Consider the following 24,503-nt stretch of genomic DNA (forward strand, 5'->3'; position numbering starts at 1 on the left):
GGCAGAGATTAAAGGCTGCTAAATCCTCAATGAACGGAGACACTGATGAGACGAAGGAGGTCATTGGGGGCAGTGGTTCTGGCCTTGGAGGGGGGCCACAACGGCCAGAGGCCCAAGCGGGTGAAGAAGAAGAGGAGCGACCCAGAGTCCTGATTCGTTGATCTGAGGAAAGAGTGCGGCCGCAGTTCCTTCTTTACACTTTCATCGCTAGAAAATCACAATTGTGAAATATTATCAGTTGTTTGGAAGGAGATCGGCGTTCCATAGAAACTGGCCCAAGATCAGTCATGAGCCTGACCTTTGTAAACTACCCAGTTTACCTTGCAATGATGATACGGAATGTGAACACATCACATTAGCAGGCCTAGAAAACTAGAAAGCGACAACTCCTGTTTGGAAAGAGCAAGATTACACAGAAAGAGTCATATCAAGCAAAATTCCATTTATTTGACATCTTTACCAAACAAACAGAAATGGAATTAAAACTGCATCATTAAGCAAAATCCATCACTTTTCCACCATTTTTTTTTGCAGACATAGAAGTATATAAATACATAGATTCCATCTTAGTCAACAGTACAAATGAAACCAAAGCAGGGCTCCTGAGGCCGCAGCGACGTCGCGGCCGCTTGACACCTAGAAGCAGTGCGGCTGCGAATCTGCCCACCACCACACAGGAAAACTGCCATTTGTATCGTTAAGAAAAAGCAATTTGAGTATTTACAACAGGCGGTACTCCAGAAAACAAGTACTAACAGTTAAGAGCAGGAGATCCTTCTCGTAATTCCACGTACACAAGTACGACTATTATAAAAATCATGCAAGATCAAATGAAATTTATGACATCAAAACTTTCCTCGGGTACGAACTATAAAAAGGATGCACCTGCTATGCAACTACAGGCTTAAGGCAATGGAATTAAAATTCCTCTTGTGTGTTTATCTTGTTATAAACCAAGTTTGATATGGATTTAAAGCTGCTCTGTCATGTTTCTGTCTTCTCACACGAAGAAGAAATCACCCATCATTACATCCCAGAAGTCAGTAGAATCCACCCAAAAAAATCAAAAACACATCCCACAAATAAGGTTGTACAGAGAGCGGGAGAGAGCGAGAGCGAGGGGGAGAGAGAGAGACAGAGAGAGGGAGAGAGAGAGAGAGAGAGAGGGAGGGAGGGAGACAGAGAGAGAGGAAGAGGAAGAGAGGGAGAGAGAGGGAGAGAGAGAGAGAGGGAGGGAGACAGAGAGAGAGGAAGAGGAAGAGAGGGAGAGAGAGACAGAGAGAGAGGAAGAGGAAGAGAGGGAGAGAGAGAGAGGGAGAGAGAGAGGGAGGGAGACAGAGAGAGAGGAAGAGGAAGAGAGGGAGAGAGAGACAGAGAGAGAGGAAGAGGAAGAGAGGGAGAGAGAGGGAGAGAGAGAGGGGGGGAGACAGAGAGAGAGGAAGAGGAAGAGGAAGAGAGGGAGAGAGAGGGAGAGAGAGAGAGAGGGAGGGAGACAGAGAGAGAGGAAGAGAGGGAGAGAGAGGGAGAGAGAGAGACAGAGAGAGCGAGAGCGAGGAGGAGAGAGAGAGAGAGAGAGACAGAGAGAGGGAGAGAGAGAGACAGAGAGCGAGGAGGAGAGAGAGAGAGAGAGAGAGAGGGAGGGAGACAGAGAGAGGAAGATAGGGAGAGAGAGACAGAGAGGAAGAGGAAGAGAGAGAGAGAGACAGAGAGAGGGAGACAGAGAGAGAGGAAGAGAGAGAGAGAGAGACAGAGAGAGAGGAAGAGGAAGATAGGGAGAGAGAGAGAGCGAGAGCGAGGGGGAGAGAGAGAGACAGAGAGAGGGAGAGGGAGAGAGAGAGGGAGGGAGACAGAGAGAGAGGAAGAGAGAGAGAGAGAGACAGAGAGAGAGGAAGAGGAAGAGAGGGAGAGAGAGGGAGAGAGAGATTAAATAACACGTGCAGCCTTTTTGCACTGTGCAGTCACAGAGCTGCAAAAAGCCCTTACAATGTGAACACATGATGACACTTTTTCAAGCACAAACACAAATGGAAGAAAAGTGTTTACAAAGTTGTACAGAGTGCAGAGGGGACGCAGAGTCTCCGAACACCAAAGCACAACGACTCTGACACAGGATGACAAAGTCAAGAGGGACGACATGGAAAAATGCTACAGCTTGATGAGTTTACCTCATAAACAGCGCCCTCTAGTGTCTCATACCGGTGACTACACTTCTGTACAGCCTGCAGGTCGGTTTGGAATCACTACTAAAGTTTCAAATTCTAACTTAAATTAATCATTCATTCATTTAAAATATTGTTTTCCATTCATTTTAATGGTGTTATTGTCCAACGATTCTTTCTGCATTAATTTGCCGGTGAGGCGAGCGACTCTTCATTCTCACTCAAATGTTCACGGAAGTCAGTTTGGAGCTGAAAGATATTCTGAAGTCTGACGCCGGTCCTTTTCATTAAGTCCATTCACAAACACTGAAGCATATTTAGGTCATCAGCAAAGAGAGAAATCTTGGAAAGCACAAAAAAAATATATATATCAAAATTTCAAAAAGAAAAAACCCATCAGAACCAAACATGTTTCTTCATAGTCATGTATAAAATTAAAACCTGACTTGTAAAATTGGGGGAAACCATTAAAAACCAAGTCCACAGTTGGAATAAAAAAATATAAATACCTTGAGGAAACTGCAGAGAAGCATTTAGTGCAAATTAGTTCAGAGAGTTCAGTCCACGCAGGACCGCCAATCACTGCGCCGTCCGTCACACGCCGACCGAGCCAAAGACCCATGAACTGTTTGTGGAACTCAGAAAAGAAACTCCGGTACGTGTTAATTATTGCATGTGACACAATCAACCATCGTTTGCATAAGCTCCACGCGGACCTGCGGCCGCACTTCATGTCTCCCTGCGGGCCTTTTTCTTCTGGGCTGCTTTGGGAGGCTCGGCCGCCGGCTGGGACTTCTCTGCACACAGGGTGAAGAGGAGAGGGGATGAAGAGCTGAGCCTCCCCTGCCACCACAACCACACAGCTGCTTCTGCTCCGCCAACGGCGCAAGCAGAAAGGAGCACACTCACTGTGAGAAGAAGAGGCCGCGATGATGGAACTCTGCTGCTTTCTGGAGGACGGCGCCAGAAGCTCCTGGGGCGCCGCCGCACTCGTGGGCTGGAGTAACGACAACAGAAGAATGCACAGTGTGAGTGAAGCCGGACAGAAAGAGACAGACGGGTCAATCATTCCACAGCTTGCCTGAGATTCTGCTCCTCCCTCCTCCTCTTCCGCTTTCTTCTTCTTTTTCCTCCTCTTCTTGGACTTTGCTGCACCATCGCAGGGATCGTCCACGTCCTCTTTGTCATCTGAGGCCTTCGGTCAGCAAAGAGACGACCAACCAAATTTCAGAAAGCTCATTCACTTCCTCTTGCTCAGTAGATGTTGAAAGCCTCACCTTGTTGGCGACACTCTGGCCCCGAGCTGGCGGCTCTGGCCCGGCAGAACCCTCCTCGCAGTTCCCCCAGTGCTCTGCTGGGGCGTTCCAGTCGGAGCTGGAGTCTCCTGCGGCCATCCCGTCTGCACAACGCACACGTCAACCGCGTACAGGTTAGTGTTAAGTGATGGTTTTACAGCCATCCAAGCTGCGCTGACGTCTCGGTGGATTCTGCGACGGACTCACTGAAACCGGACCACTCGTCGTCCGGGTCGGGCTGGCTGGCCCACTGCCGCTCCGCCGAGCTCGGCGCCGGCTCTGAGGGAGACGCCAGATGTTTTGGAACGTTGCGTGAAAGGAACGTCAGACGGGAGTTTAAGACGGGAGTTTAGGACGGGAGTTTAAGGTGGGAGTTTAAGGCGGGAGTGACGGAGGGACGGAACACCGACCTGCGGGGTTTCGTCTCAGCATGGACAGCGGGACGGAGTTGAGGTCGGTCTTGATGTGGGCGTCCACGCCGCTCCACGCTGCGGAAGCGAGGCAGAGCTTTATTTGCATTTGAAGAGCAGCCGTTAGTTGTGAGGAAGAAAGGAACAACATTGACGTCACTGCAGCTGATTCATTGGCAATGGACAGCAGGCAGTCAGTCACCAGGTGGTCACCTGCTATCTAAGCTGCTCATTACAGCCCACACAGGAGCTCCCACACTGTTGGACACAGCGACCTCCGACCTTTCTGACGCCACCACGGCCGCTTCAATGCGAGGCGGTGTTTTCAGGGAGAACTCTGCTACTTTCTAAATGTAATGATGACGGTGAATCGAGTTTAGCAGCGTCCTGTTAACACGGTGGCAACAGCACAACATCATGCCCCCCCCCCGGCCCCCCTCAATACACTGCTGCTGCTCTTTGAATGCAGGTTTGACTGCCTCACTGGAGCGCCGCCGCTCACCGCATGTTAAGCAGAGTGGACTTGTTGTGTGGAGGTGAAGTTAGTGGAGCAGGACTCCTGTTTGTTAAACACTGCTGTCTGTTCCTTGGAAGCTGTGGCCTCCTCTTCTGCCTCCTCTTTCCAGACGCTTCTTTTCACTCATGTTGCTCGCTAGCTTGCCGGCCCGTGGGTCTGATGGAGCCGTAACGCATCAATTGACCGAGACACGCGTCAGGAGTTGAGTCATTGAGTCATTGAGTCATTGATGGATGTAATGGAGAGTTTTCCAAAATAAAATAGTTCAGACTCAGATAATAAATAACATGGACTGAATCTAACGGAAGTTCGTTATTCTTTCTGTGCGGCTCGGTACCCAATGACCCAGGGACCGGTACCGGCCTGTGGCCCGGGTGTTGGGGAGCGCCGATATAACACACGCTGATGTTGTGATGACAATGTTGCGTGGCACAGACGGCAGCGCTACCTTGCCTCTCCTGGGCCCAGGACTGACGCTTGGGCGGAGCTCTGTAGTGCACAGCCGTGTGGACGCTGCTCCACTTGGTTCCCTCGCCGTTGCCAAACTGCCCGCAGGTCTTCAGAGACGCGTCGGTCCAGCCTCCACCGTTGTTGACCGACAGCTCCTCCCTCCAGCCGGACAACCCTGCCAACACACAGAGGGGTGAACGTGCTGTTCCTGGAGAGGCTCCAGAGGCGTGTGTGTGTGTGTGTGTGTGTGTGTGTGTGTGTGTGTATGTGTGTGTGTGGGGGGGTCGTCATGCAAGTCATGAGACGATGCGACCATCTCAGAGCTCCATCAGTACCTTTTCCACTCGTTGCAACCCCCTTTTCCGTGGCTCTGGAGGGAAGGGATTCTGAAGTGTAACAAAAGAAAAAGAAAAAGTCATCGAATCATTAATGATTATTTTATTTGAGCCTCTTTGTCTGAGAGAAGAACTGCAAAATGCAATCTCCCAGTCTAATAGTCACAGGACATTTGGAGGGTGAATACCATGGTTTCTGTTCCTCTTGGTGCCGGCACTCACTGGGCCTGCAGGCGCCTCCTGGTGGCTCCTCGGGGCCTCAACCCACCCCGAGTCCTCAGGGCCCTTGTCTTTTCTCCGCTGCTGCTTCTTCTTCTCTCGGTTACTGACTTTGGTCTCCCACGCACCTGGCGGAACGCACACCGGCTCTTATAAAAAGGTCTGTTTGAAACTCAATTCAACAGTAGAGTGTAGAGTCAGACCTTCGTCAGGCTCCTTCCCATCATCTGTGATGATGAGCTGGACAGGTTTCACCTCTGTCCTGGCTTTCTTCTTGTCCTTTTTTAGCTGCACCGGTGCCTGAACCTCCTGCACCTGTGTCCAAGCAGAAGAAGTCATTTGGATGCAAACAGTGACAGGGAATTATTAGTTTATTTTTGGGCTGTGTGTTGTAAGTAAGATTCCTTAAGATAGTAAATAAGACTTCACCTTCTCAGTTTTGCTTTGTTGGGAGGGCTTGGAGGAGGGCTTGGAGGAGGGCTTGGAGGAGGGCTTGGAGGCAGGCTTGGAGTCGGGCTTGGAGTCGACCTTGGTGTCGACCTTGGTCACTTGAACTTCTTCCTGAACTATTGACACTGGCTGCCCATTGGGCTGAGCGCCCTGCAGGGAGGAGACCAAATATCAAAAATACTGTATAATAATATGAGAATTATTAGCAAATCAGTGGAGTCTAAAAAGTTTAACAACCAGTCGTGTATATAAACTCCAATTAATGTCGTACTGACGACTCTTTTAACAGGAGCTTTACACTTTCATTTTCGTTTGGCGATAAGCACGAGTCGGAATGAATGGCATTCCTCACCTCAGCCATCCAGTATGTACATACTTGGTCCCGCTCAACTGGACCAACGGCATAAATGCATCTCGGTGGCTTTTTCTTCTTGTGACAGTTTGATTGTGGGACGCAGATGGCGTTGCTCCCTTTGTAAACAGCTAGCTAGCAAAGCGCCTTACAAGCGCGAGTCGCTCGGCTAGTGGCGCGCGCGGTCTCCCGTTAGCTTCGCGTCTGGCTGTGTCAACAAAGCGCCCACGAAACGTCAACACTCGCGTTCGTATGAACTGTCCACGGCAAACAAACGATGTACAATAGCATAAAAAAGAAAAGACACACGCGCGCGCGCGCGCGCACACACACAAAGACAAAGAAAAATGCTTTGATGGCTAAAAGCTAGCAGGCGCTATCCGGATAACAAGGTTGTCGTTGTCCTCGGCACAACAATGAATAGACGCACTGGTTTCGATCGAACCATTGTGAACGGTACCTTATCAGCCGCTTTCTTCTTGCTCTTCTTCTTCGGCGGCTGCTGCTGCTGCTGCTGCTGCTGCTGCTCCTCCGCCTTGGCGCTTTTGCTCAAAGTGGCCTTGACAGCGGGCTCGCAGACGTCGCGGTCGGCCGGCGACCGACGCCGTTTCCCGGCGAGCAGAGCGCCGCAGACGGCGGCCCACGACACGGCGAACAGCAGCAGCAGCAGCAGACCGACCGCGGCCGTTGACAGGACGACCCACGTCGGGTACAGCTCGGGCTCCAGACCCAAATCCACGCCGAACTGAGTCCGGAGGTAGCCCTGTCCGGAAGACAGCATCTCCCTCAGGCGGCCGCACAGCAGTTCCGCCTTTTGCAGCGCGAAGCCTCGCAGGTCCCCAGCCATGTTTTCCAAAAGACAGCGCCGATGCTAACACTTAGCTCTCATTACCCACCGGCATCGGTTGGTTTGGTAACGAAGGAGTGGCTAATATAATCTGACCTTTGGGGAGAAATCAAAGCAAATGCGCTGCTTTGTTGTGGGCGTTCGGTCCTGTCAACCCCATTGGCTGAGCGCGTTTGTTCTGTCTGGCGTCATTAGTCACAACACGGCTCGACAACATGAGACTTTTTTTTATTTTATTTTATTTCATTTTATTTTAAAACCCCCGCTAAAATGTAACAAAAATGAAAATAACCAACTAAAACTGACGGTAATAACGACCATAAACATGGAAGTCGGCGGTGAAGAAATGTCTCGTACGATGTAACATGCACGTTGCTTCCCATTTGTTACCTTAAACTTGGATTTAAAATCTTAAATAAATAAATAGTTGTAACAAAATGTGATTCTTTTTTTTAGAAGTCTGCATCCAGGGTGAACTCGCAGTCCATGGTGTTGGACATGATTCCGAAACGCTGGTACTCTGCGACCCGTTTCTCGAAGAAGTTGGTCTTCCCTTCAAGTGAAATAGATTCCATGAAGTCAAATGGATTTTCAGCTTTATACACCTGAGGAGGAAAACAGACGAGAAAACAATTGATTGACGAAGCCTCACAGTGTCACAATGTCTTTTTTCCCCGGTCATGTTTTGCTCAGACTATGAATCCCATAGTGAGACATTTGTTCTTTGTCTACGACCCAACAATCATCTGCCTCTGCCTTATCAAAGTTACTGCAATATGACTCAATTAAGAACACTGGATGTCAATTAAAACCTTTACCTTGGCCAGACCGAGGTCAGCGAGCAGGCGATCGGCAACAAACTCAATGTACCGCTTCATCAAGCAACAGTTCATCCCAATCAGATCCACCGGCAAGGCCTCCGTTAAAAACTCCTGCAACAGCAAATTCATTGACATCTGTTGCGTGAGATCGGCATTAAAATAAGTTTAAAATAAGTTTAGCTCGTGCAATTCTCCATGGACGTCTGCCAACCTGCTCAATGCTAACAGCTTTGGTAACGATGTCCTTCACACGATCCTCAGACGGCTTCTTCACCAGGTAGCTGTACATCAGGCAGGCAAAATTACAGTGCAGGCCCTAGGAGAGCAATCGACAGCCATGACACAACAGAATAAAGCATCGAGGAGAAGGAGGAACGTTAAAAACCCGAGGCAGGGCCACAAACAGCGGTTTCTTTACCTCATCTCTGCTTATCAGCTCGTTGGAGTAGGTCAGCCCAGGCATGAGACCCCTCTTCTTCAGCCAATAGATGGAGGCGAACGAGCCGGAGAAGAAGATGCCCTCCACCGCAGCAAACGCCACAAGGCGCTCGCCTGAGAGCAAAAAGAGCAAAAGCCCGAAGACAAGAACTCAGTGGACGGCAGCTCTGAGTGAGACGCACTGGATGCATTCATGTTCCATACCAAAAGTAGATTTGCTGTCATTTATCCACTGAAGAGCCCAATCTGCTTTTCTCTTCACACAGGGCATGGTCTGAATGGCATTGAAGAGGTAGTCCCTGGAGCAGAAACATTGAGATGGTCTTCATCACACAGAAGAGACCTTCAGTGTCACACCTTCAGACAGTCAAGTGAACATCGTGTCACTGTCAGGACAGGGAAAACAGGTTAGGAACAAACCAAGAAGGTGCGTAGGGAGACACTTTGTGTCTGGCAGTGCACAGCTGCACAGGCAGCGCAACAGAAATCACCACAAGCGGTTATGACATTACCGAGATAAGCGGGTGCAGGAATTTCCCTCAGTATATTGGATATCCACAGAGAGAGATTGCACTGGCATGATTGTGCACCTGCTCCAAAGGCACAGAGGAGAAGGTGCACAATCCTCTGCGGTCCTGGCGCTGCAGCAAAAGCTGCTGAGAACACGAGACACAACAACAGGCGTCCCAACCTTTCCTTCAGGTCCCTGATGTAGGTGTTGATCAACATGCTGTACATCTCAGAGTGAACCGTCTCTATCAGCACCTGGAAGCTGTAGAAGGAGCGGGCCTCGGGGAGCTGGACCTCCTGGCAGAACCTCTGGACCTGTTGAGACAGTTTGTTTTAAGCAGAAACTTCACTTTTTTTTTTCTTTTCTTTTCTGTTTTTACAGCCGTCGAGATCACACTGAAGCATCTTTCTTAAAAAATACACTCGTGCGCTTCTGACCAGGTTTTCGTTGACGATGCCGTCGCTTGCTGCAAAGAAGGCCAAGATGTGTGAGATGAAGTGTTTCTCTTCAGCTTTCAGGTGGTCCCAGTGGGCCAAGTCTTTGGACAAGTCCACCTGAGAACGAGAGGCAGATTTAGTGAGCAATGGATAATTTCTGAACGAGTACACATGCACATCTCGTGTGGCGTCACCTCCTCCACCGTCCAGAAGGAGGCCTGCGCCTGCTTGTACATCTTCCAGATGTCGGGGTACTGGATGGGGAAGATGACGAAGCGTCTTGGGTTTTCACGCAGCAAAGGCTCGTCGTCCACATCGGAACCATTGTGGCGGTCTGGAGCTTTGCCTTTGCAGATGTGCTGCCATGCAAAAAAAAAAAAAAAAAATCTATTGATGAATTTATTTAGACAGGACAGTGCTGATTGCTAAACACTGGGAGTACACCAGTAGTCACTGTAAACATGCCTGGACTTTGCACTGCTGCTAAATCTCATCCGTAGTCCCCAACAATACAACAGCTGACATAAAAAAACACAATTGATACATAAACAATTGACATAAAAAGTCCATAAACACTCAGGCATATAACTATGCCTACACTATTGCACACATACCAGCCAGAGACATATAACTGCACACACAGGACTGACCCAGACTAAACATGGTGCTCACAAATTGTGTTTGTCTAACATCCATCAACACCAAACTAATAAAAAAACTTCTAGATTATTTTTTCTGGACTTGGCTTTTTTCCCCCCTAAAAAAAAATCAAAACATACATACATACATATCAGTTTTGGTTTATCAGTTTGGATGCTATGCGCATGCGCACTCGCTCGTAGTACCTGGAATACAAGTAAAAACAAAAACGACAACTTGCGTCTATCGGAATTATAATGGAGATATAAAGATTATTTTCCACTGCCAGCATTTGATTGGCCACTTTACACAGGAGGGTTGATAACGTTAGGCGACATTTATACATAAACACGGTTGCGTTTCCTTTAAGAACGTCACCACCTTCCACCAGTTAGCTAACGTTGGAAAAGCAGCTCGCTTTTCACGCTTTAACCTCGACAGTTTGCCGTTGTGAAAAAAATAAATAATAAACCGCCGAGCCTCGAAGGCTTGGACGCTCACTGTCAAATCAGAACATGTGACGGACGGTAAAAACGTGACGGGTATTTCACGACCGAGATGGAGCAAGTTGTCGGCACCCGTTGGTTGGATAACGCAGCTAACAGCAGTGCGCGTGCTTACCGAGTCTTTCACAAAGTCCGACTGTCGACTGATATCCACCAAGTCCATCCCCTCGGAGGTCATCTTCGACTCAGACCCCCCGTGTCATTAGGTTTCACCCTGAGACCAGGACCGCGTCCTTGCGTGGTTCCGAGCGAGTCGCAGCCTCGTTATCAAGTCAAGCCATGGACATTTAAACTCGCCCAGATCCCAGTTGGTGGCGTTGCACCCCTAGCGGCCATGTAGGGAAACTGCTGTGTTACAAAATGTATGAAAAGCGGCGTGTCAACACGCTGATAGCGGCACTCCTCAGCACCAACACTACTCCCCGTCTTCACACAGACTTAAAGAGTAGAGGAATGAAGTGACCAAAGTACAGTAAAGACCATTCTAATGATGTGAGTGACGTCGAAATAAAAAAAAAATATATATATATATCTTTTAAACACATCTGCCAGAAACTTCCTAAGCTCCGACTTCAAGCCAAATTGCATTATGACAACAAATAAAATGCAGAACTCGGCTTTCTCAAGTTCTGCATTTTAGTTTACCATGGTAAAAGCTTCAAAAGGACTCTTCAGTTGTATCATTTCACACCGTTAGGACGTTTCTGCGACTCTTCAAGAAGACAATCCCTGCCAGGGGCTTCGATTTCCCATCACTCTCAATCAGACACTCCCATACAGCCGCAGTGTCTGAAGGTTGCTGCTGGTCAAGCAACCAGGCTGACAGAGAGACAAACAGGCATTCACACCTATGGAGAGTTCAGAGTCCTCAGTCCAAAGGAGGGAATGGGAGCACGCCACCAGATACACTGGAAACACCATGAAACACCATGAAACACAGCTTTAGCTCTCAGTGTTGTCATTCATTGCAAACTTGTCTTGCCAGATTCCAACTGAACTGTCAACAGTCCAAGCAGTCTTGGTCGTTGCAACAACAGGAAGCTAGCGCACGCTTGAAACCCCCGCCAAGGTGTTCTCCATTCTCCACAAACAGCTGGGAACCTCTCTGCATGACTGCTCTCGCAACAAAATATTCAAACTGCTGAGGGAAGTTGTGGCGTCGGAGGTCCCACACTGTTACTGTGAGGTTTGCACAGGTGGGAAAGAATGGAATTCCCTGCTTAGTGAGAGCCAGAAGGTCCATGCAATCAGCCTGCGACTCTTTCGACTGTTGTAACTTTTGTTACAGTTCATTAAGTTCATTTATGGTGATAGTGATATAATGTTTACGATATTTCCAGAGTCAACGGTTGTTATTCACAGCTAGAAGGAATTGAATTCATTGTGTAGTATTTAATAAAAGCAATTGATATTTTCTATTACTTGAGTTGTCCATAAGAAGCAACCTAGAACTTCAACTCCCATCAGGCTTAGCGCTAGGGGACCTGGAATATATAAAGTGTGTTAATTACTCACCGGTGTGTACAGCAGCAACAAACAGAAGTTTACTGCAACGGATTTCTCTACTTTTTCCCCCGACATGAAGCGAGACGTTGCTCACATCACATCGCTGCATCCTCCTGTGGAATTATTGCATTTAGAACGTAGTTGATCTACACTGACCTTCACTGACATTGACATTGACTCTTCCCCAGACGCATGTGTCCAATAAACACACCAGAAACATTCCACCTATTCAGCAGTCACCTCACAAACTATGATCAGCTTCCTAATAAAATCAGACCACTCTGGTACACTGTGCTTTTTTATTGAAAAAGTGCCAACAACTGTGGAGCCCCCCCCCCCCCCCCCCCCCCCCCCCCCCCCAGTATCAAAGAGCCAACGGTCCTCCATACCCAGGGACAGAAGGCCAGCAGTAAAGTTGATATCTGATATGGAAGACGTTGAATACTCGACCCCAGGAGATGAGTATTGCTTGGTGGGCGGTGTGATGACGTGTGAGGAACGGGGACCGGTTCATAACAGCATGCAGGTCTTTTAGAAACAGCAGAGAACGGGAATGTGACTCCTACATAAAAAAGCACCTGCTGCAGTGAGACAGTGAGACCATCCCAGCGGCTCCAGCGGCTCCAGCGGTCCGGCGGCCCACCAGAACACTACAACCACTTTGTTCGTCCGCTCTGGGTTTTGTTGTACAAGACAGACACAAATAAGACCAATTCAGGCACTTAAAAAAAAAAAAAAATCATTTGCTTCATCGCTGCTACAGTTCAGTGCTCCCGCTGCTGCCTGGGAAACGACAGCGACGGAATAAAAGAGACAGAAAGCAAAGAGACGTCTTCATGCACTCCATTCCCAGCGACTCGTTCGGAAAAAGGCTGTTATTGCTTCGTCGAGGCCTCGGCGTCCGTGGATCCTCCCTCAGCGGACGGCAGGCGGTTTAAAGTCTCCACGCTCCCCCCCTCACCCCCCCCCTCCCCTCGACGGGCCTCTGAGGTTAGAACCGGGCTGTCTGCTGGACGGTCTCCTCGGGTCATTGTTCCGCCTGCGATGCAAAATAGTCGTCCGTGCGGAAGACGCCGGGGACGTCTTGCTGCGGCCGCGGCGCCGCTCTCCTCGGGCTGGCTGGTTTCTGACAGGGAGCAGACGTACAGTGAATCCTGGTGATCGTCTGGCAGTGGGAAAACAACAACTGCAGAGCAGGATCCTACACCTTCGATGGACAAACTGGCTGTATTATTGTCATTATTATTATTATTATTATTGTTATCAGATCGATTCATTCATCAATCGTCAGTTGACTGACCTCATCTACACTTCACAATGAACAATGTGTAAGGAAGACTTTATTTAACCCTTCAATAATGTGGAGGGTCCACTGTGAGCAATGTCTACATTAGAGAACGGTGAAAACAGCCCAAACACTGATCCTCTGACTGCAAGCTGGCTTCTAATGAGTCACATTTAAATTAAAAAGTTGTTTAAAAGGAACTTGTTCTAGGAATACAGGTGTACACACTACACCATCTAACAACAAAAAAACCCATGTAAAAAAAATGTTCAATTCATTGCGACTCATTTTCTTTAATCGATCATTAATCGACAATGGATTAACTGTTAACATCCCTAATGATTATAGATTCACACGATTATCCAGTGGTTATGGAAGAGACGTCACAAATGGACACGTATGGAAAAGAGAGCACTGACATTTAGGAAGCTTGGCACGCTCATGTTGCGGAAGATCTTCTTGAAGGCGCTGGGTAGCGTTCCCTGTTCGCCCTCTGCCTGCGTGACCTGCTCCTCCATCGCAGTCACGTTGCCTCCCACCATCTTCACAAAGGTCTGCAGGTGCAAGCGTGAAGTTACCGCCAGGCAGATTCAGAAGTACAGCGGCTACCCAGAAAATCGTTATCATTCTGCAGGTTAATAAGCAAGACACCAACAGGAAGCGAAACCGTTTATCTGCCACAAACCTCGGAATCAACACACAAACTGAAAATGATACCAGGCTACATCACCAATGCTAGGTTAAATGTGATATATACAGTACTACCCAGACAACTAGAATATCCTGAACAGGTTGCTGTATTTCTGCTTAAAAGGTGAATGTGACATATTATAGAAAGGAATAATATGCAAATCAATATAGTTCAAGTTTTTATTTCTTTGCATCTTGCTGATCAGGTCTAGCAGCTTAAAAAAAAACAAACTCAAATTTTATAATAATGTTCTGAGTTTGTGGGTGAGATGTCAGTTTGCCTGGAATGGCTCAATAAAAATGTGTTGCTTTCATCTTTGATGTTAAATTGCCAAAATACAACAACTTTTACTGCATATTCTCATTGTTTGGGTAGTCCCTGTACATTCTGTGTCATTAACAAGAGTTTACACAATTCAAAACCCTTTCAAAGAGTTTTTTATTTATTTTTTTTTAACTTTACGGGGATTAAACTGCTTGTGACGTCTGCAATCCATTTTGGTCGGTCGATGGAAAAAGCGTGCGTACCAAAAGCAGCTCTCCCATGGACCCCGCAGAGCTCATATCATCTCTCACCTCTAACTTATCGATCCGTCGGTATATCTGTCTCATCTCGTCGGACTTCTGCTGGATCTGAGGTAGGTTGTCGTTCACTATCTGGGAGGTGTCAGTGCGAATCTGTCGGGGCGGAAGAGGGGAGCGCACGCTCAGAGGGCAACACCAACGTGGGTCATCCGTCGTACAGGAGCTCAGGTGAACTCGGCTTACCATGTCCAACATTCCCACAAACTCATCGACTCTCGTCAGCATTTCCTCCAGGCTCTTCTCCAAACACAGGATCTGAGGAGAAGAAGTGCACAGCAGTGAACACACATTCTAGAAAATAACAAAACCATGAATCAGAGGCAGAAACGGTTTCATGCGTTGCGCTCACGAGTCCAAACCAGCAGTTCAATCTGGAATTCACTGACAGGGCTTTTAAATGGGCTCAGCAGCAACACAGAGACCTCTGTCTGGTGACTGAGGCAGCACGGCTGTCTTTCATTGGTGAAGGAGTGACGGCGATCCGTCCAGTCAGCCGTCACCAACGCAGCTTCAGGAGAAAACACACAGTGGCTTCTCCTGACGCACCTCACCTGCCACTGTGCAGAGGAAACTTTGGACCGCGTCAGCTTTGTGAAGCCAGCATTTCATTAATGTGCTGAGTTTGGCTAAGAGGCTTAACTTAATTCAGCACATGACCGGGACTCATGTGACCTGGGGGAGGGGGGGAATAAAAAGAACACAAAAACAAACCACCCTAAAGCCTTGTGTCCACTGTGCCCTAAACAGAGACTTCAGCTGTGTTAATACATTCAGTAGTGTGTGTGTGTGTGTGTGTGTGTCTAACCAACTCAGTCATTGAAACCACAACTGAGGAATTCTTCTTCTAATTTACATTTTGTTTTTTGTTTTTTTTTAAAGAAAAGCTTTGAAGAGCTGTCCAAGCATTTAATAAAGTCAAAGTAAACGTAGCTAACTTTACATGCGTACATGTCGGAAGCTTGTTGCTGCACTATAGTGCATACAAAAAGGGTTAATGCGTGTCATTTTTAAAATTCGTCTTTTTTTAAGTGAAGTAATGTCACATCAGCCCGAAACAAACAAACAAACAAACAAACAAACACACACACAATAAACTCTACGACCCTGACGGTCAGTGAGTGACAGCCCCCAAACTGGAAGAGGAACTGCAAAACCAAAGCATGCAGCGTTCAAACGGTTCGTTGAGAACTTCTACATTCTACCCACCTCTTCGATCACACACACAGTTTATTACTTGGAAGGGGGGATAATTTATGAGCCATTTATTACAAGGTAGTAGCCGCCCAGGTGTCGCGAGGTGTTCCACCTCCTCCCGCTGTCACAGCTCGGTGTTTTGGCTAACTAGCCAGCTAGCTAACTAGCAAGGTAGCAACACTGTGTGATTTCAACGGCAGCGCCACGCACCTCTTCTCCAGCGGTGGCCCTGATGTAGGCGGAGTAGCTGTGAGCTGCGTGTGCCAGGGCTTCTTCATCCTGCTCCGTCAGGCGCTCCTCGGACGTGCCGGGCTCCGCTGCTCCCGCTGCCGCCCCCGCCGCCGCCGCCGCCACATTGAGGCTCGGGCTTCGGGAGACGCCGTTAGCGGCGCCGCCGAAGCTGGGGCTCTGCGACACGGTGCCGCTGCTGAGGATCTCGCTCACCATGGACAAACTGCTGGCACTCTGGGAGACAATGCCGCTGTCTCGGCTGATCTCCGCGCTGGACTCCTCCAGCGGGGACAGAAGGCCCACCCTGTCCACTCGGTGCTGCTCCATGTCGCCTGTGTGTGTGTGTGTGTGTGTGTGTGTGTGTGTGTGTGTTTGTGTTTGCTTCCTTCCAGCCGATCGAACGGCCGTTGTTTTGGCCCGTCAACTGACCAGGTCACGTGTGTGCCGTGCAGCCGACGGTGGCTCAAGAGGGTCAGGAATTAGCGTAACGTTCATAGTGACACCCGGCGGCTCGCTGAGCCTATAAGCATCTAGTGGTAAAAATGCATATTGCAGACAAATGAACGTAATAATTGAGCGTGTACTGCATTGTATGTACCCCGGCTGTTCACGTTCGCTGTCGTTGATTACGAAACGCAATCATACCGGAGGGTTTCTGCTTCCGGATGTTTCTACATCGAGAGTGTCAACATGACGTCACCGAAGCCTCTGGGCAGATTCGCGTTCTCACCTGCTGATGGCGCAACACGACCTTACATGTGGATTTTGCTCTTCGTCCAAAAGAGATTTTTGTGACAGGTGACAAACACGGATGGACTGGCTTTAGAATTATACCATGCAATTGCAAACTCGGCCAGCAGATGGCAGCCGGACTTGCTGCAATAACGACGGTCCCCCCAACGTGATAGGAATTTGACTTTTTGATGAAGAAAGACAGCAGGCGGCCACTGAGTTATAGACACAGAGTCCTACTGGTTAATACGAAATGTATTTTTTTTTAGTATTGTCTCACATAGTAGATCTATTTCCTGATAGCAATCTCTTCTTCTGTGGCATGCATGTTAACTGCTGTGTCCTCAACACAAAGGAAGGGGGGGGCAGCAGCGAGTGCCTGTCGAGAGGCTGACTGCCGGGCCGTCCCTGTTGAATAAACGCAGGAGTCAGACATTAATTAGCAGAGAGGTGAGAGGACTCGGCTGCTGCACGATGACCTGCTGACCCCGGGTCACAGCGAGCGGCATTCCCGCCGCACGTCCCTGTTGAATTCCTGACGATGAAGGGGAGGTTGGACCGGGAATAAAAAGAGGCTGGAATTCAACCTTGAGACGTTCCAGTCGCTCTCCAGACTGTTGAGTCTCCAGCCAGTGTGAGTGTGAGACCAGCCCTGCTCGTACTCGCTCAGAGAGGAACAGGCAGACAGTAGGTTGTGTGTCTGTTGTCGAGTATCGATGTTCAATATCGACATTGAATCAATGTGTGGATCATTTTGACAGCAGTAGCAGGCAATGCAAAATGACCATGGAAATGGCAAACTGGCCCGTTTGATAATAAATCATTCATGTTAACAATTTGCACAAAACATTACAACTCCACGGCCAAACTGCAGTAGCTGGTCAATCAGCTGTCTGTTAACGTTCAAGTAACAGACAGCTTCATCAAGTGCACGTTGGAACCTCCAGTGTCCCTCGCAGGGAATGAACATCACAAAGTTCCTTTGCAAAAAAACATGAGTCATAATAATTTATTTGGAACAGATACAAGGATTCAATGAAGTCAATGAATAAAACACCCATTTAAAATTAAAAGAAGAAGAAGAAGAAGAAGAAGAAGAAGAAGAGAAGGAATCATACTCTACACAGCATTCATCAGAATATAAGAAATATAGATTTACTCTTTAAAAACAAGCACAAACAACCCCCATGTTGGTCCCCCATGATAAGAATGACAGCAATGTCCATCCAAGTGGTCACTAAGCAAGAAAGATTAATTAGACTGTGGGCGGCGTCCGCACGTTAGACCTGGCAAGCCAAAAAAACAACAACCAAAAACCGCTTTGTTCGCCTGTCGCTTAATACACACACACACACACATCTTTTTATGAAAGACGACTTTAAAAAAATGACATGAAACACAGACGCACACACAGACGCACACACAGACGCACACACACACACACATAGACACGCTTTTTTCCTTGTTCCCTGTCTTGTAACTTGGTCTTGTCGCAGTTATAAGGAAAATAGAAATTGGCCTCCAACAAAATGAAACCCATTCCAGTTTCCAGTTGAGTCTGTGTTCCGCTGCTGTGCCTGCCTGCTGGTATTATAGGGTGATGACGGTGCCGTCCTCCTCCACCCCTCCACGGGGCAGAGCCAGGCTGTGACGAGGGTCCGTTTTCATGGAGCTGAGGATTTTGTGCAGGCTGCCGTTGCTGTGGCGCAGGGCAGGGTTGCTGCTGTGGTGCGGGGGGGTCGCGCGGTGCTGCTGCTGCTGCTGGTGGTGGTGGTGCTGCTGGTGGTGGTGGTGCTGCTGGTGGTGGTGCTGGAGGCTCAGGTCCCTGTGCAGCTGGTAGCTGAGGCTGCTGTGGTGCTGCTGCTGGTGGTGCTGCTGGTGGTGGGAGGAGCCTCCGTTGAGGCTCGGCTGGGAGTGGAAAGAGGCGGTGGAGACCACCGAGAGGGGGCGCGGGAGAGGGGGGCTGGGGGACGCGGTTGGGCCCGGGGTCGCGGCAGGGGTCAGCTGCTGCTGCTGCTGCTGCTGCTGCTGCTGCTGCTGGTGGTGATGAGCAGCAGCAGCGCGGGAGGCGCTGGACGCCAGCGAGGTGTTGGACCTCTGCGACGGCCGCTTGATGCTGCTCTCGATGACGATGTCCGTCTCCTCGTCGCTCTCCAGCTCGTCCTGGTAGCCGTGGGCGCCCGACGGGACGCCCGCCGCCGCCGCCGCCGCCGCCACCGACGCCACCGACAGCGCCGGGTAGCCCGCCGAGCCGCTGCTGTCGGACGACTGGCCCGAGCTGCCCGAGATGCGGCTGCCGCGCACCACGTTGTTGCGCTGGTTGACCGGCTTGACCGTCACGATGAGGTTGTGGCTGTTGGCGATCATCATGTCCGTCACCTGGTCCAGAGACTTCCCCGACACCTCGATGCCGTTCACCTCCAGCACCTCGTCGTTGACGGCCAGCAGGCCCGTGCTCTCGGCCAGGCCGCCCGGCACCAGCCGGGAGATGAAGATGCCGGGCACCTTCTCCAGGCCGTGGGCCGTCACCCGCACGCTGGTGCCGTCGCGGATGTAGAAGCCCAGCGGCTTGTCGGAGCCGTGGCGGTAGAGGCGGACGCGGCGGTGCGACTCGGGCAGGATGTCCACGTCGATGATGGAGGAGACGGGCCGGAAGTCCTGCGGCATCCCGATGCGGATGTGCGGCCGCTTGCGGTTGACGTCGTTGTTGCGCAGCGCCACCACCGCCTTCTTCTTGCGCGTCAGCGTGTTGGTCCCATAGCTGGCGTAGTCGACCTCCTCTGCAGGTCCGGAAGAAGGAGAAAGAGGGGGGGGGGGGAAACGGGAAGTGTTAGAAAAGCAGGAATCCCACTCATTCCCACCTGACTTTTCCAAGACCTCACCGCAACCGGGAAAAGATTCTTTTCGGTTTAAATGACGTCGTGTGAGCCTTTTAACAAGTGTTAAAACACTCAACACACAGACACACAGCACTGGCATTGGTCTTCAGTTTAATATGAATGGAGGTTGACAGAGTGGTAGCGCTGTCAGAGAGACCAGAACCCCGCTGCGGGTCCGCTGAGCACAGATCGCAGGATTTCTACAAAACGTTTCGCATTTTTTTATTTTAAATTCCGTGACTTTTCCAGGCCTGGAAAAAGCCATCGGCAAATTCCACGGCTTTTCCGGCTTTTCCATGACCATGGGAACCCCCGTGAAACAGCCACACACACAAACCCACTACAGTGACAACTGCGACACTTCTCTGAAGCGTCGCAGTGAGACAGAAATCCCAGCACAACACGAGGCTGTGGTTGCCGTGTGCCTGGGACAGAAATTCCTTCTATTCTTGGTTTTTGAAAGGGTCAAAGTCACATGACTCTCCGTCGAGCTGGCGCAGACAAACACACGGAGGGAAGTTTATTCTCCAGCGATGGATTCCTTGAAAAGCAACTGAAACTTTTGACGCAAAAACGCACAACAAACACAATCGCAGGCTGCTAAGACCGAGACACACTGTGTGTGTGTGTGTGTGTGTGTGAAAGCGCTGACTGCGCACAGCATTCCTGCGTGTGCTGACTGAGGTGAACCACCCGTCTGCTAGCAGGCAGCAGTTGGAGAGATTCCCAGAGTGCATTGCTGCACACTGATACACAGGCACATGCGTGCGTTGTCCGAACCCGCGCCAACACGAGCAGCAGCCAGGACGGAGAGAAAACTGGTTGGGTTTTTTTTTGTTGAGTGGTAACGGCGTGGAAAGAATGAGCCGCCAGCGCCGCCAGCGCCGCTCAGTCAGGCCCACTTTTAGCAAAAGAAACCCCACTCGGGACAGTTCTTCTTTCCGCAACAAGAAAAGCGGAGAGGAAAAATGAAAAGAGATTAAAGTTCAACCCCCCCCCCCGTCCAGAAAGACAGGATATCTGCCGTCGGCCAATCTCCATGCGACAGGAAGTGAGCGTCCCCAGGCGGCAGCGTCGTGTCCTGTGTTGCCATGGCGACAGCTCGCCACTCGTCCTTTTCCCAACACCTGCTTTTTTTGGGGGGGGAAACCACGGCGGCGACGTGCTGAACGCCGAGCAACACTTTGGCTCCGGCATGAAAAATAAAAAGAAATGCCAAAACAAACAGAAGAGGGGAAGGTTTGGAGCAGCTGGCCCGGACGCCTGCGTGGCCTCGGAGCGACCTGCACGTCCGACACACGACCCCAGCGTCCACACAGCGTTACACCTGTAACTCCTCCCACTGCACAGCATAGGGACAGAGCAGCGTACTGAGAAATAAATGGGACTGTTTGTCAGATATTAGGACTTCAACTATAATCCATAACACACATCAGCTCTGGCAGCGTTCCCTGATCTGCAGAATCATATAATAATCATATTATAATAATAATATAATAATCATATAATAATCATATTATAATAATCATATAATAATATCCTCAGCTTTCACAGCAGGAAGGAATCTAACTCAGTTCAGCTCTGCTTGCATTCTGTTAGACTGAGGCCACATGGAGGCCACGCCGGGCCAATGCGGTGTCGTCTGCCATTCGGTCACGGTCCGACCCAAAAGAACGCCCCCGGTCCTGAGAACGTGTCACCGCTGAGAGAAAGCCTCCCCTCACAGTGAGTAATATGGTTTATGCACAAGCACAGAGCACTGTGATGGGCTCCAGACACCCGGCGTGCAAATCCTGCCAGAGGGGCAACTTTCCCTGATGGGAAACATGTTGGAGAGGAATCCCTGCTGACACTCATTACAGCTCTGCTGAAGCCCCGCCTCCTGCTCCACCGACTCCTCCTCCTCCCCTTACTCCTTCTTTTCCACTTTGTCCTCCTCCTCCTCCACTGACTCCTCATTTTCCACTCTATCCTACTCCTACACCTCCTCCACTTTGTCCCCCTCCTCCACTCTATCCTACTCCTACACCTCCTCCACTGACTCCTCCTCCTCCACTTTGTCCTCCTCCTCCTCCACTTTGTCCCCCTCCTCCACTCTATCCTACTCCTACACCTCCTCCACTGACTCCTCCTCCTCCACTTTGTCCTCCTCCTCCTCCTCCACTTTGTCCCCCTCCTCCACTCTATCCTACTCCTACACCTCCTTCACTGACTCCTCCTCCTCCACTTTGTCCTCCTCCTCCTCCACTTTGTCCCCCTCCTCCACTCTATCCTACTCCTACACCTCCTCCACTTTGTCCTCCTCCTCCTCCACTCTATCCTACTCCTACACCTCCTCCACTTGCTCCTCTTGCTCAGAAGGTCAGACCATCAGTCAGGAAACAACCCTGTTTGCTCGTCATCTCCCTCCCTTCTCTTGTTGCAGATGTTTCACAGCTGTCGTGCCTGACAATTAGACCTGAGGTCTCTGACGTCACGTGCGACTCCGTGTAATTTACCAAGCATGCCGTCGTGCAGCATTGCTGGCCCAAGAATGCGGCAGGTGAGAGAGAGCGGCCGCAGGTGAAGGAGTTCAAGCCACTGATGAATTCCTTCAGCCGCAGAGCCGCTCGCTGTGTCTACAGGTAGGAGCGATGACTGCTGAGCGAAGCTGCAGCAAGGTCAAGAACCCAAGAGCATCGTGGGAGGTGACAAATGGATTCCTGTGCCGAGTCGCAGAGGTGAAAGGAAATATTCTGGGCTGCTGAAACCTCGCACGGCTTGAACAAACGTCAACATATTTATGCATATATTTGAAATCAAAAGCAGTCGCTGTTTACTTGAAAGAGTCTTTAAGTGCTGCGTAGTGCGGCTACACAGCCAAACCCCTCCACACCAAAGCACGCAGGGGCGGGGGGGGGGGGGGGGCAGCATTGACTCTGCTTTTACCCGGGTTAGCGTGTTTGCCTGCGTCGTGATTAGAAATCCTGCCTAAATACCGACGTTAAAGAGTTAAAATAAAAAATGACACCAGAGCCAAAACCCCCACAGTGCCAGACAAAAGCACATGATGCAGCAACCCCCCTCCGCAAGGCCAGGTCAAAGGTCAGGGGTGGAGAGCTGTCTTCTGGGTAACTTCTCCTTTGCTGTGGTGTGCAGTTCTGTGTGTGTGTGTGTGTGTGTGTGCGACTCTCAAGGAATGCGGTGGTAAAAGCTGAAGCAGTGAAGGAGGTGCGGCAGCTTTTCCAGGCCTGCGCAGCCTCAGAACCCCGCAGAAATAAAAGACTTTTCACTCAACATTCCAAACTCCCACAAATAGAAACAGCGCATCCCTCACTTCTCACAGCTGGTTTGTAAATCAGCCCTTTGTGATGTCACAAAGTACCTCAACACCCGCTCAGCAACCCGCTGTTGGCTCCGCCCCTCTGAGACATGAAGAAAATGACAAACACGCCACCTGCTGTCCTGCTTTCTGTTGCAGAAGCCGACGCAGAAATCAAGGGATCAATGAAAAGAAAAGGTTCGGCTCCAACTTGCTGTGGAATTCCTTGTACTTGTTAAAAAAACCCAAGGCTCTGTTCCCTTGAAGCCCACCGCTGGTTCAGGAGCTCTTTGAGAGCGCCTGCTGCTTCTCCACGGCTTCCCATAAAAAAAGAGAGAGCGAGAAGAAAAAGCGCAGCGGAATCTGAGGCGGCTTTACGAGCCGCCATTAGGGCCTCCGTGCACACACACACACACACACACACACACACACACACACACACACACACACACACACACACACACACACACACACACACACACACACACACACTTGTTCCTGGCAGAACTTCTGACGTGGGCAGCGGACGCCACGCCGCTGGAAGCAAAGAGGACTGAAGTGAAGCGGAAGCCAAACAACGCGCTGCTAGACTTGGGGCAAAGCAAGGCTTTCTAGTCCTGCAGGGAGAGACGTACAGTAGAGTATGTGGCGCCCCGCGCAGGTCACGTGCTAGCGGGGGAGAGCGACCCACGGAGGGAAACTCCAGAGTGTCTGCACGGCCCTGGTTTGGAAAAGCAGAGCTGTAATTATTAGCGCAGCAGGGATCTGCTTCTGGTTGCTGTGCATTGGCTGGAAGGTGTTCAGGTAGCGAGGGAAGGAAGTGTGGTGGAAGCCGGGGGGGAGGGGGGGGGGGGTTGCATGCTAACGTCATGTGTGACATTTCACACCAAGCTAAAAAAAGTAAACTACTTTTTATGAAAACATTGCGACTACAGAGAAAACAAGCCAGCAGCTGTAACAGCATGCGCAATAATTCAGCGTCCGCCCCGGTCCGACTGGACCAGGTGCCGACTGGACCAGGTGCCGTCTGGACCAGGGTCCGACTGGACCAGGTGCATCACTGCGGGCAGAGAGCTCATCAACGGCGCCCACTCGACCCAAACACTCGCTGGCTTTGGCTTTTTGAATGGACCTTACAAAAACACTCGGCAGTCTCGTTGGCCACAGCCCGGCCCTGCTAGCGTCATCCAAACCTCCAAGTCTCCGCTTCCTGTCTGCTAGGGGCGTGGTTATCCCAAAAACCTCCCAGGGAAAAAAACTCTTGCATCCTGGATGGCCAGCGCGGTTAGCCGAGTGCAGCTAGGCCCCTGCGCTAAGCTGAGTTAGCAAGGAGGCTAGCTGCGGTTAGCCGAGTGCAGCTAGGCCCCTGGGCTAAGCTGAGTTAGCAAGGAGGCTAGCTGCGGTTAGCCGAGTGCAGCTAGGCCCCTGGGCTAAGCTGAGTTAGCAAGGAGGCTAGCTGCGGTTAGCCGAGTGCAGCTAGGCCTCTGGGCTAAGCTGAGTTAGCAAGGAGGCTAGCTGCGGTTAGCCGAGTGCAGCTAGGCCGCTGGGCTAAGCTGAGTTAGCAAGGAGGCTAGCTGCATTAGCTAGGATGGTTTTTTCCGTGCCACGTGGAGAATGAAAGCTGGTGTAGTTTGAGGAAACAATGCCCAAAGTAATTCCCTGTCGTTGTTCCAGCTGGCGAACATTCAATCCAACACTTCTTCTGGAGGTTTGA

The 24,503-nt window shown here is 50.2% G+C and overlaps 4 protein-coding genes across 5 annotated transcripts; all 4 read right to left on the reverse strand.

Moving 5' to 3' along the window:
* Positions 1 to 2,075: 2,075 nt before the first annotated feature.
* mtdha (metadherin a) lies at positions 2,076 to 7,263 on the reverse strand. 2 transcript variants are annotated; one of them, XM_076017111.1, is made up of 13 exons: positions 6,648 to 7,262; positions 5,914 to 5,985; positions 5,815 to 5,853; positions 5,589 to 5,700; positions 5,355 to 5,513; positions 5,167 to 5,217; positions 4,830 to 5,006; positions 3,865 to 3,942; positions 3,662 to 3,733; positions 3,437 to 3,558; positions 3,236 to 3,354; positions 3,069 to 3,151; positions 2,076 to 2,956 (listed from the first exon to the last, which is right to left on the reverse strand). In XM_076017111.1, the coding sequence occupies exons 1-13, from the start codon at positions 7,032 to 7,034 to the stop codon at positions 2,889 to 2,891; spliced, it is 1,539 nt and encodes a 512-aa protein (XP_075873226.1). In that variant the 5' UTR covers positions 7,035 to 7,262; the 3' UTR covers positions 2,076 to 2,888. The 2 variants fall into 2 exon arrangements, with proteins under 2 accessions (XP_075873226.1, XP_075873225.1); XM_076017110.1 differs by having other exon boundaries at positions 5,815 to 5,985; positions 6,648 to 7,263.
* A 173-nt stretch (positions 7,264 to 7,436) lies between these two features.
* rrm2b (ribonucleotide reductase M2 b) lies at positions 7,437 to 10,696 on the reverse strand. Its single transcript, XM_076017112.1, has 9 exons — positions 10,502 to 10,696; positions 9,436 to 9,600; positions 9,242 to 9,358; positions 8,985 to 9,118; positions 8,498 to 8,592; positions 8,274 to 8,407; positions 8,067 to 8,171; positions 7,853 to 7,966; positions 7,437 to 7,639 (listed from the first exon to the last, which is right to left on the reverse strand). The coding sequence occupies exons 1-9, from the start codon at positions 10,562 to 10,564 to the stop codon at positions 7,487 to 7,489; spliced, it is 1,080 nt and encodes a 359-aa protein (XP_075873227.1). The 5' UTR covers positions 10,565 to 10,696; the 3' UTR covers positions 7,437 to 7,486.
* A 1,925-nt stretch (positions 10,697 to 12,621) lies between these two features.
* Positions 12,622 to 16,353, reverse strand: bloc1s4 (biogenesis of lysosomal organelles complex-1, subunit 4, cappuccino). Its single transcript, XM_076017130.1, has 5 exons — positions 15,857 to 16,353; positions 14,636 to 14,707; positions 14,444 to 14,545; positions 13,597 to 13,731; positions 12,622 to 13,018 (listed from the first exon to the last, which is right to left on the reverse strand). The coding sequence occupies exons 1-5, from the start codon at positions 16,202 to 16,204 to the stop codon at positions 12,920 to 12,922; spliced, it is 756 nt and encodes a 251-aa protein (XP_075873245.1). The 5' UTR covers positions 16,205 to 16,353; the 3' UTR covers positions 12,622 to 12,919.
* Positions 16,354 to 17,604: 1,251 nt separating this feature from the next.
* On the reverse strand, positions 17,605 to 19,411 carry pard6gb (par-6 family cell polarity regulator gamma b). Its single transcript, XM_076017129.1, has one exon. The coding sequence runs from the start codon at positions 19,274 to 19,276 to the stop codon at positions 18,200 to 18,202; it is 1,077 nt and encodes a 358-aa protein (XP_075873244.1). The 5' UTR covers positions 19,277 to 19,411; the 3' UTR covers positions 17,605 to 18,199.
* Positions 19,412 to 24,503: the final 5,092 nt, after the last annotated feature.

The sequence above is a fragment of the Nelusetta ayraudi genome, unplaced genomic scaffold (assembly GCF_046127955.1).
Source record: "Nelusetta ayraudi isolate G7.1 ecotype Tasmania unplaced genomic scaffold, CSIRO-AGI_Nayr_v1 ptg000260l, whole genome shotgun sequence".
Lineage (NCBI taxonomy): Eukaryota > Metazoa > Chordata > Actinopteri > Tetraodontiformes > Monacanthidae > Nelusetta > Nelusetta ayraudi.

Excerpts from the sequence above, each read along its gene's own strand:
- mtdha (XM_076017110.1), bottom strand. The coding sequence starts at position 7,034 with ATGGCTGGGGACCTGCGAGGCTTCGCGCTGCAAAAGGCGGAACTGCTG. Across the intron at positions 5,986-6,647 it reads AGAAGAAAGCGGCTGATAAG|GGCGCTCAGCCCAATGGGCA; the intron begins GTACCGTTCACA and ends TCCTCCCTGCAG. Across the intron at positions 3,152-3,235 it reads GGAGCAGAATCTCAGGCAAG|GAGTGCGGCGGCGCCCCAGG; the intron begins CTGTGGAATGAT and ends ACTCCAGCCCAC.
- rrm2b (XM_076017112.1), bottom strand. The coding sequence starts at position 10,564 with ATGACCTCCGAGGGGATGGACTTGGTGGATATCAGTCGACAGTCGGAC. Across the intron at positions 8,593-8,984 it reads ATCAGGGACCTGAAGGAAAG|GGACTACCTCTTCAATGCCA; the intron begins GTTGGGACGCCT and ends TTTCTGCTCCAG. Across the intron at positions 8,172-8,273 it reads AGCTGATAAGCAGAGATGAG|GGCCTGCACTGTAATTTTGC; the intron begins GTAAAGAAACCG and ends TTGCTCTCCTAG.
- bloc1s4 (XM_076017130.1), bottom strand. The coding sequence starts at position 16,204 with ATGGAGCAGCACCGAGTGGACAGGGTGGGCCTTCTGTCCCCGCTGGAG. Across the intron at positions 14,708-15,856 it reads GGGCCACCGCTGGAGAAGAG|ATCCTGTGTTTGGAGAAGAG; the intron begins GTGCGTGGCGCT and ends TCTTCTCCTCAG. Across the intron at positions 13,732-14,443 it reads GACGGATCGATAAGTTAGAG|ACCTTTGTGAAGATGGTGGG; the intron begins GTGAGAGATGAT and ends TTGCACCTGCAG.
- pard6gb (XM_076017129.1), bottom strand. The coding sequence starts at position 19,276 with ATGCCGCAGGACTTCCGGCCCGTCTCCTCCATCATCGACGTGGACATC.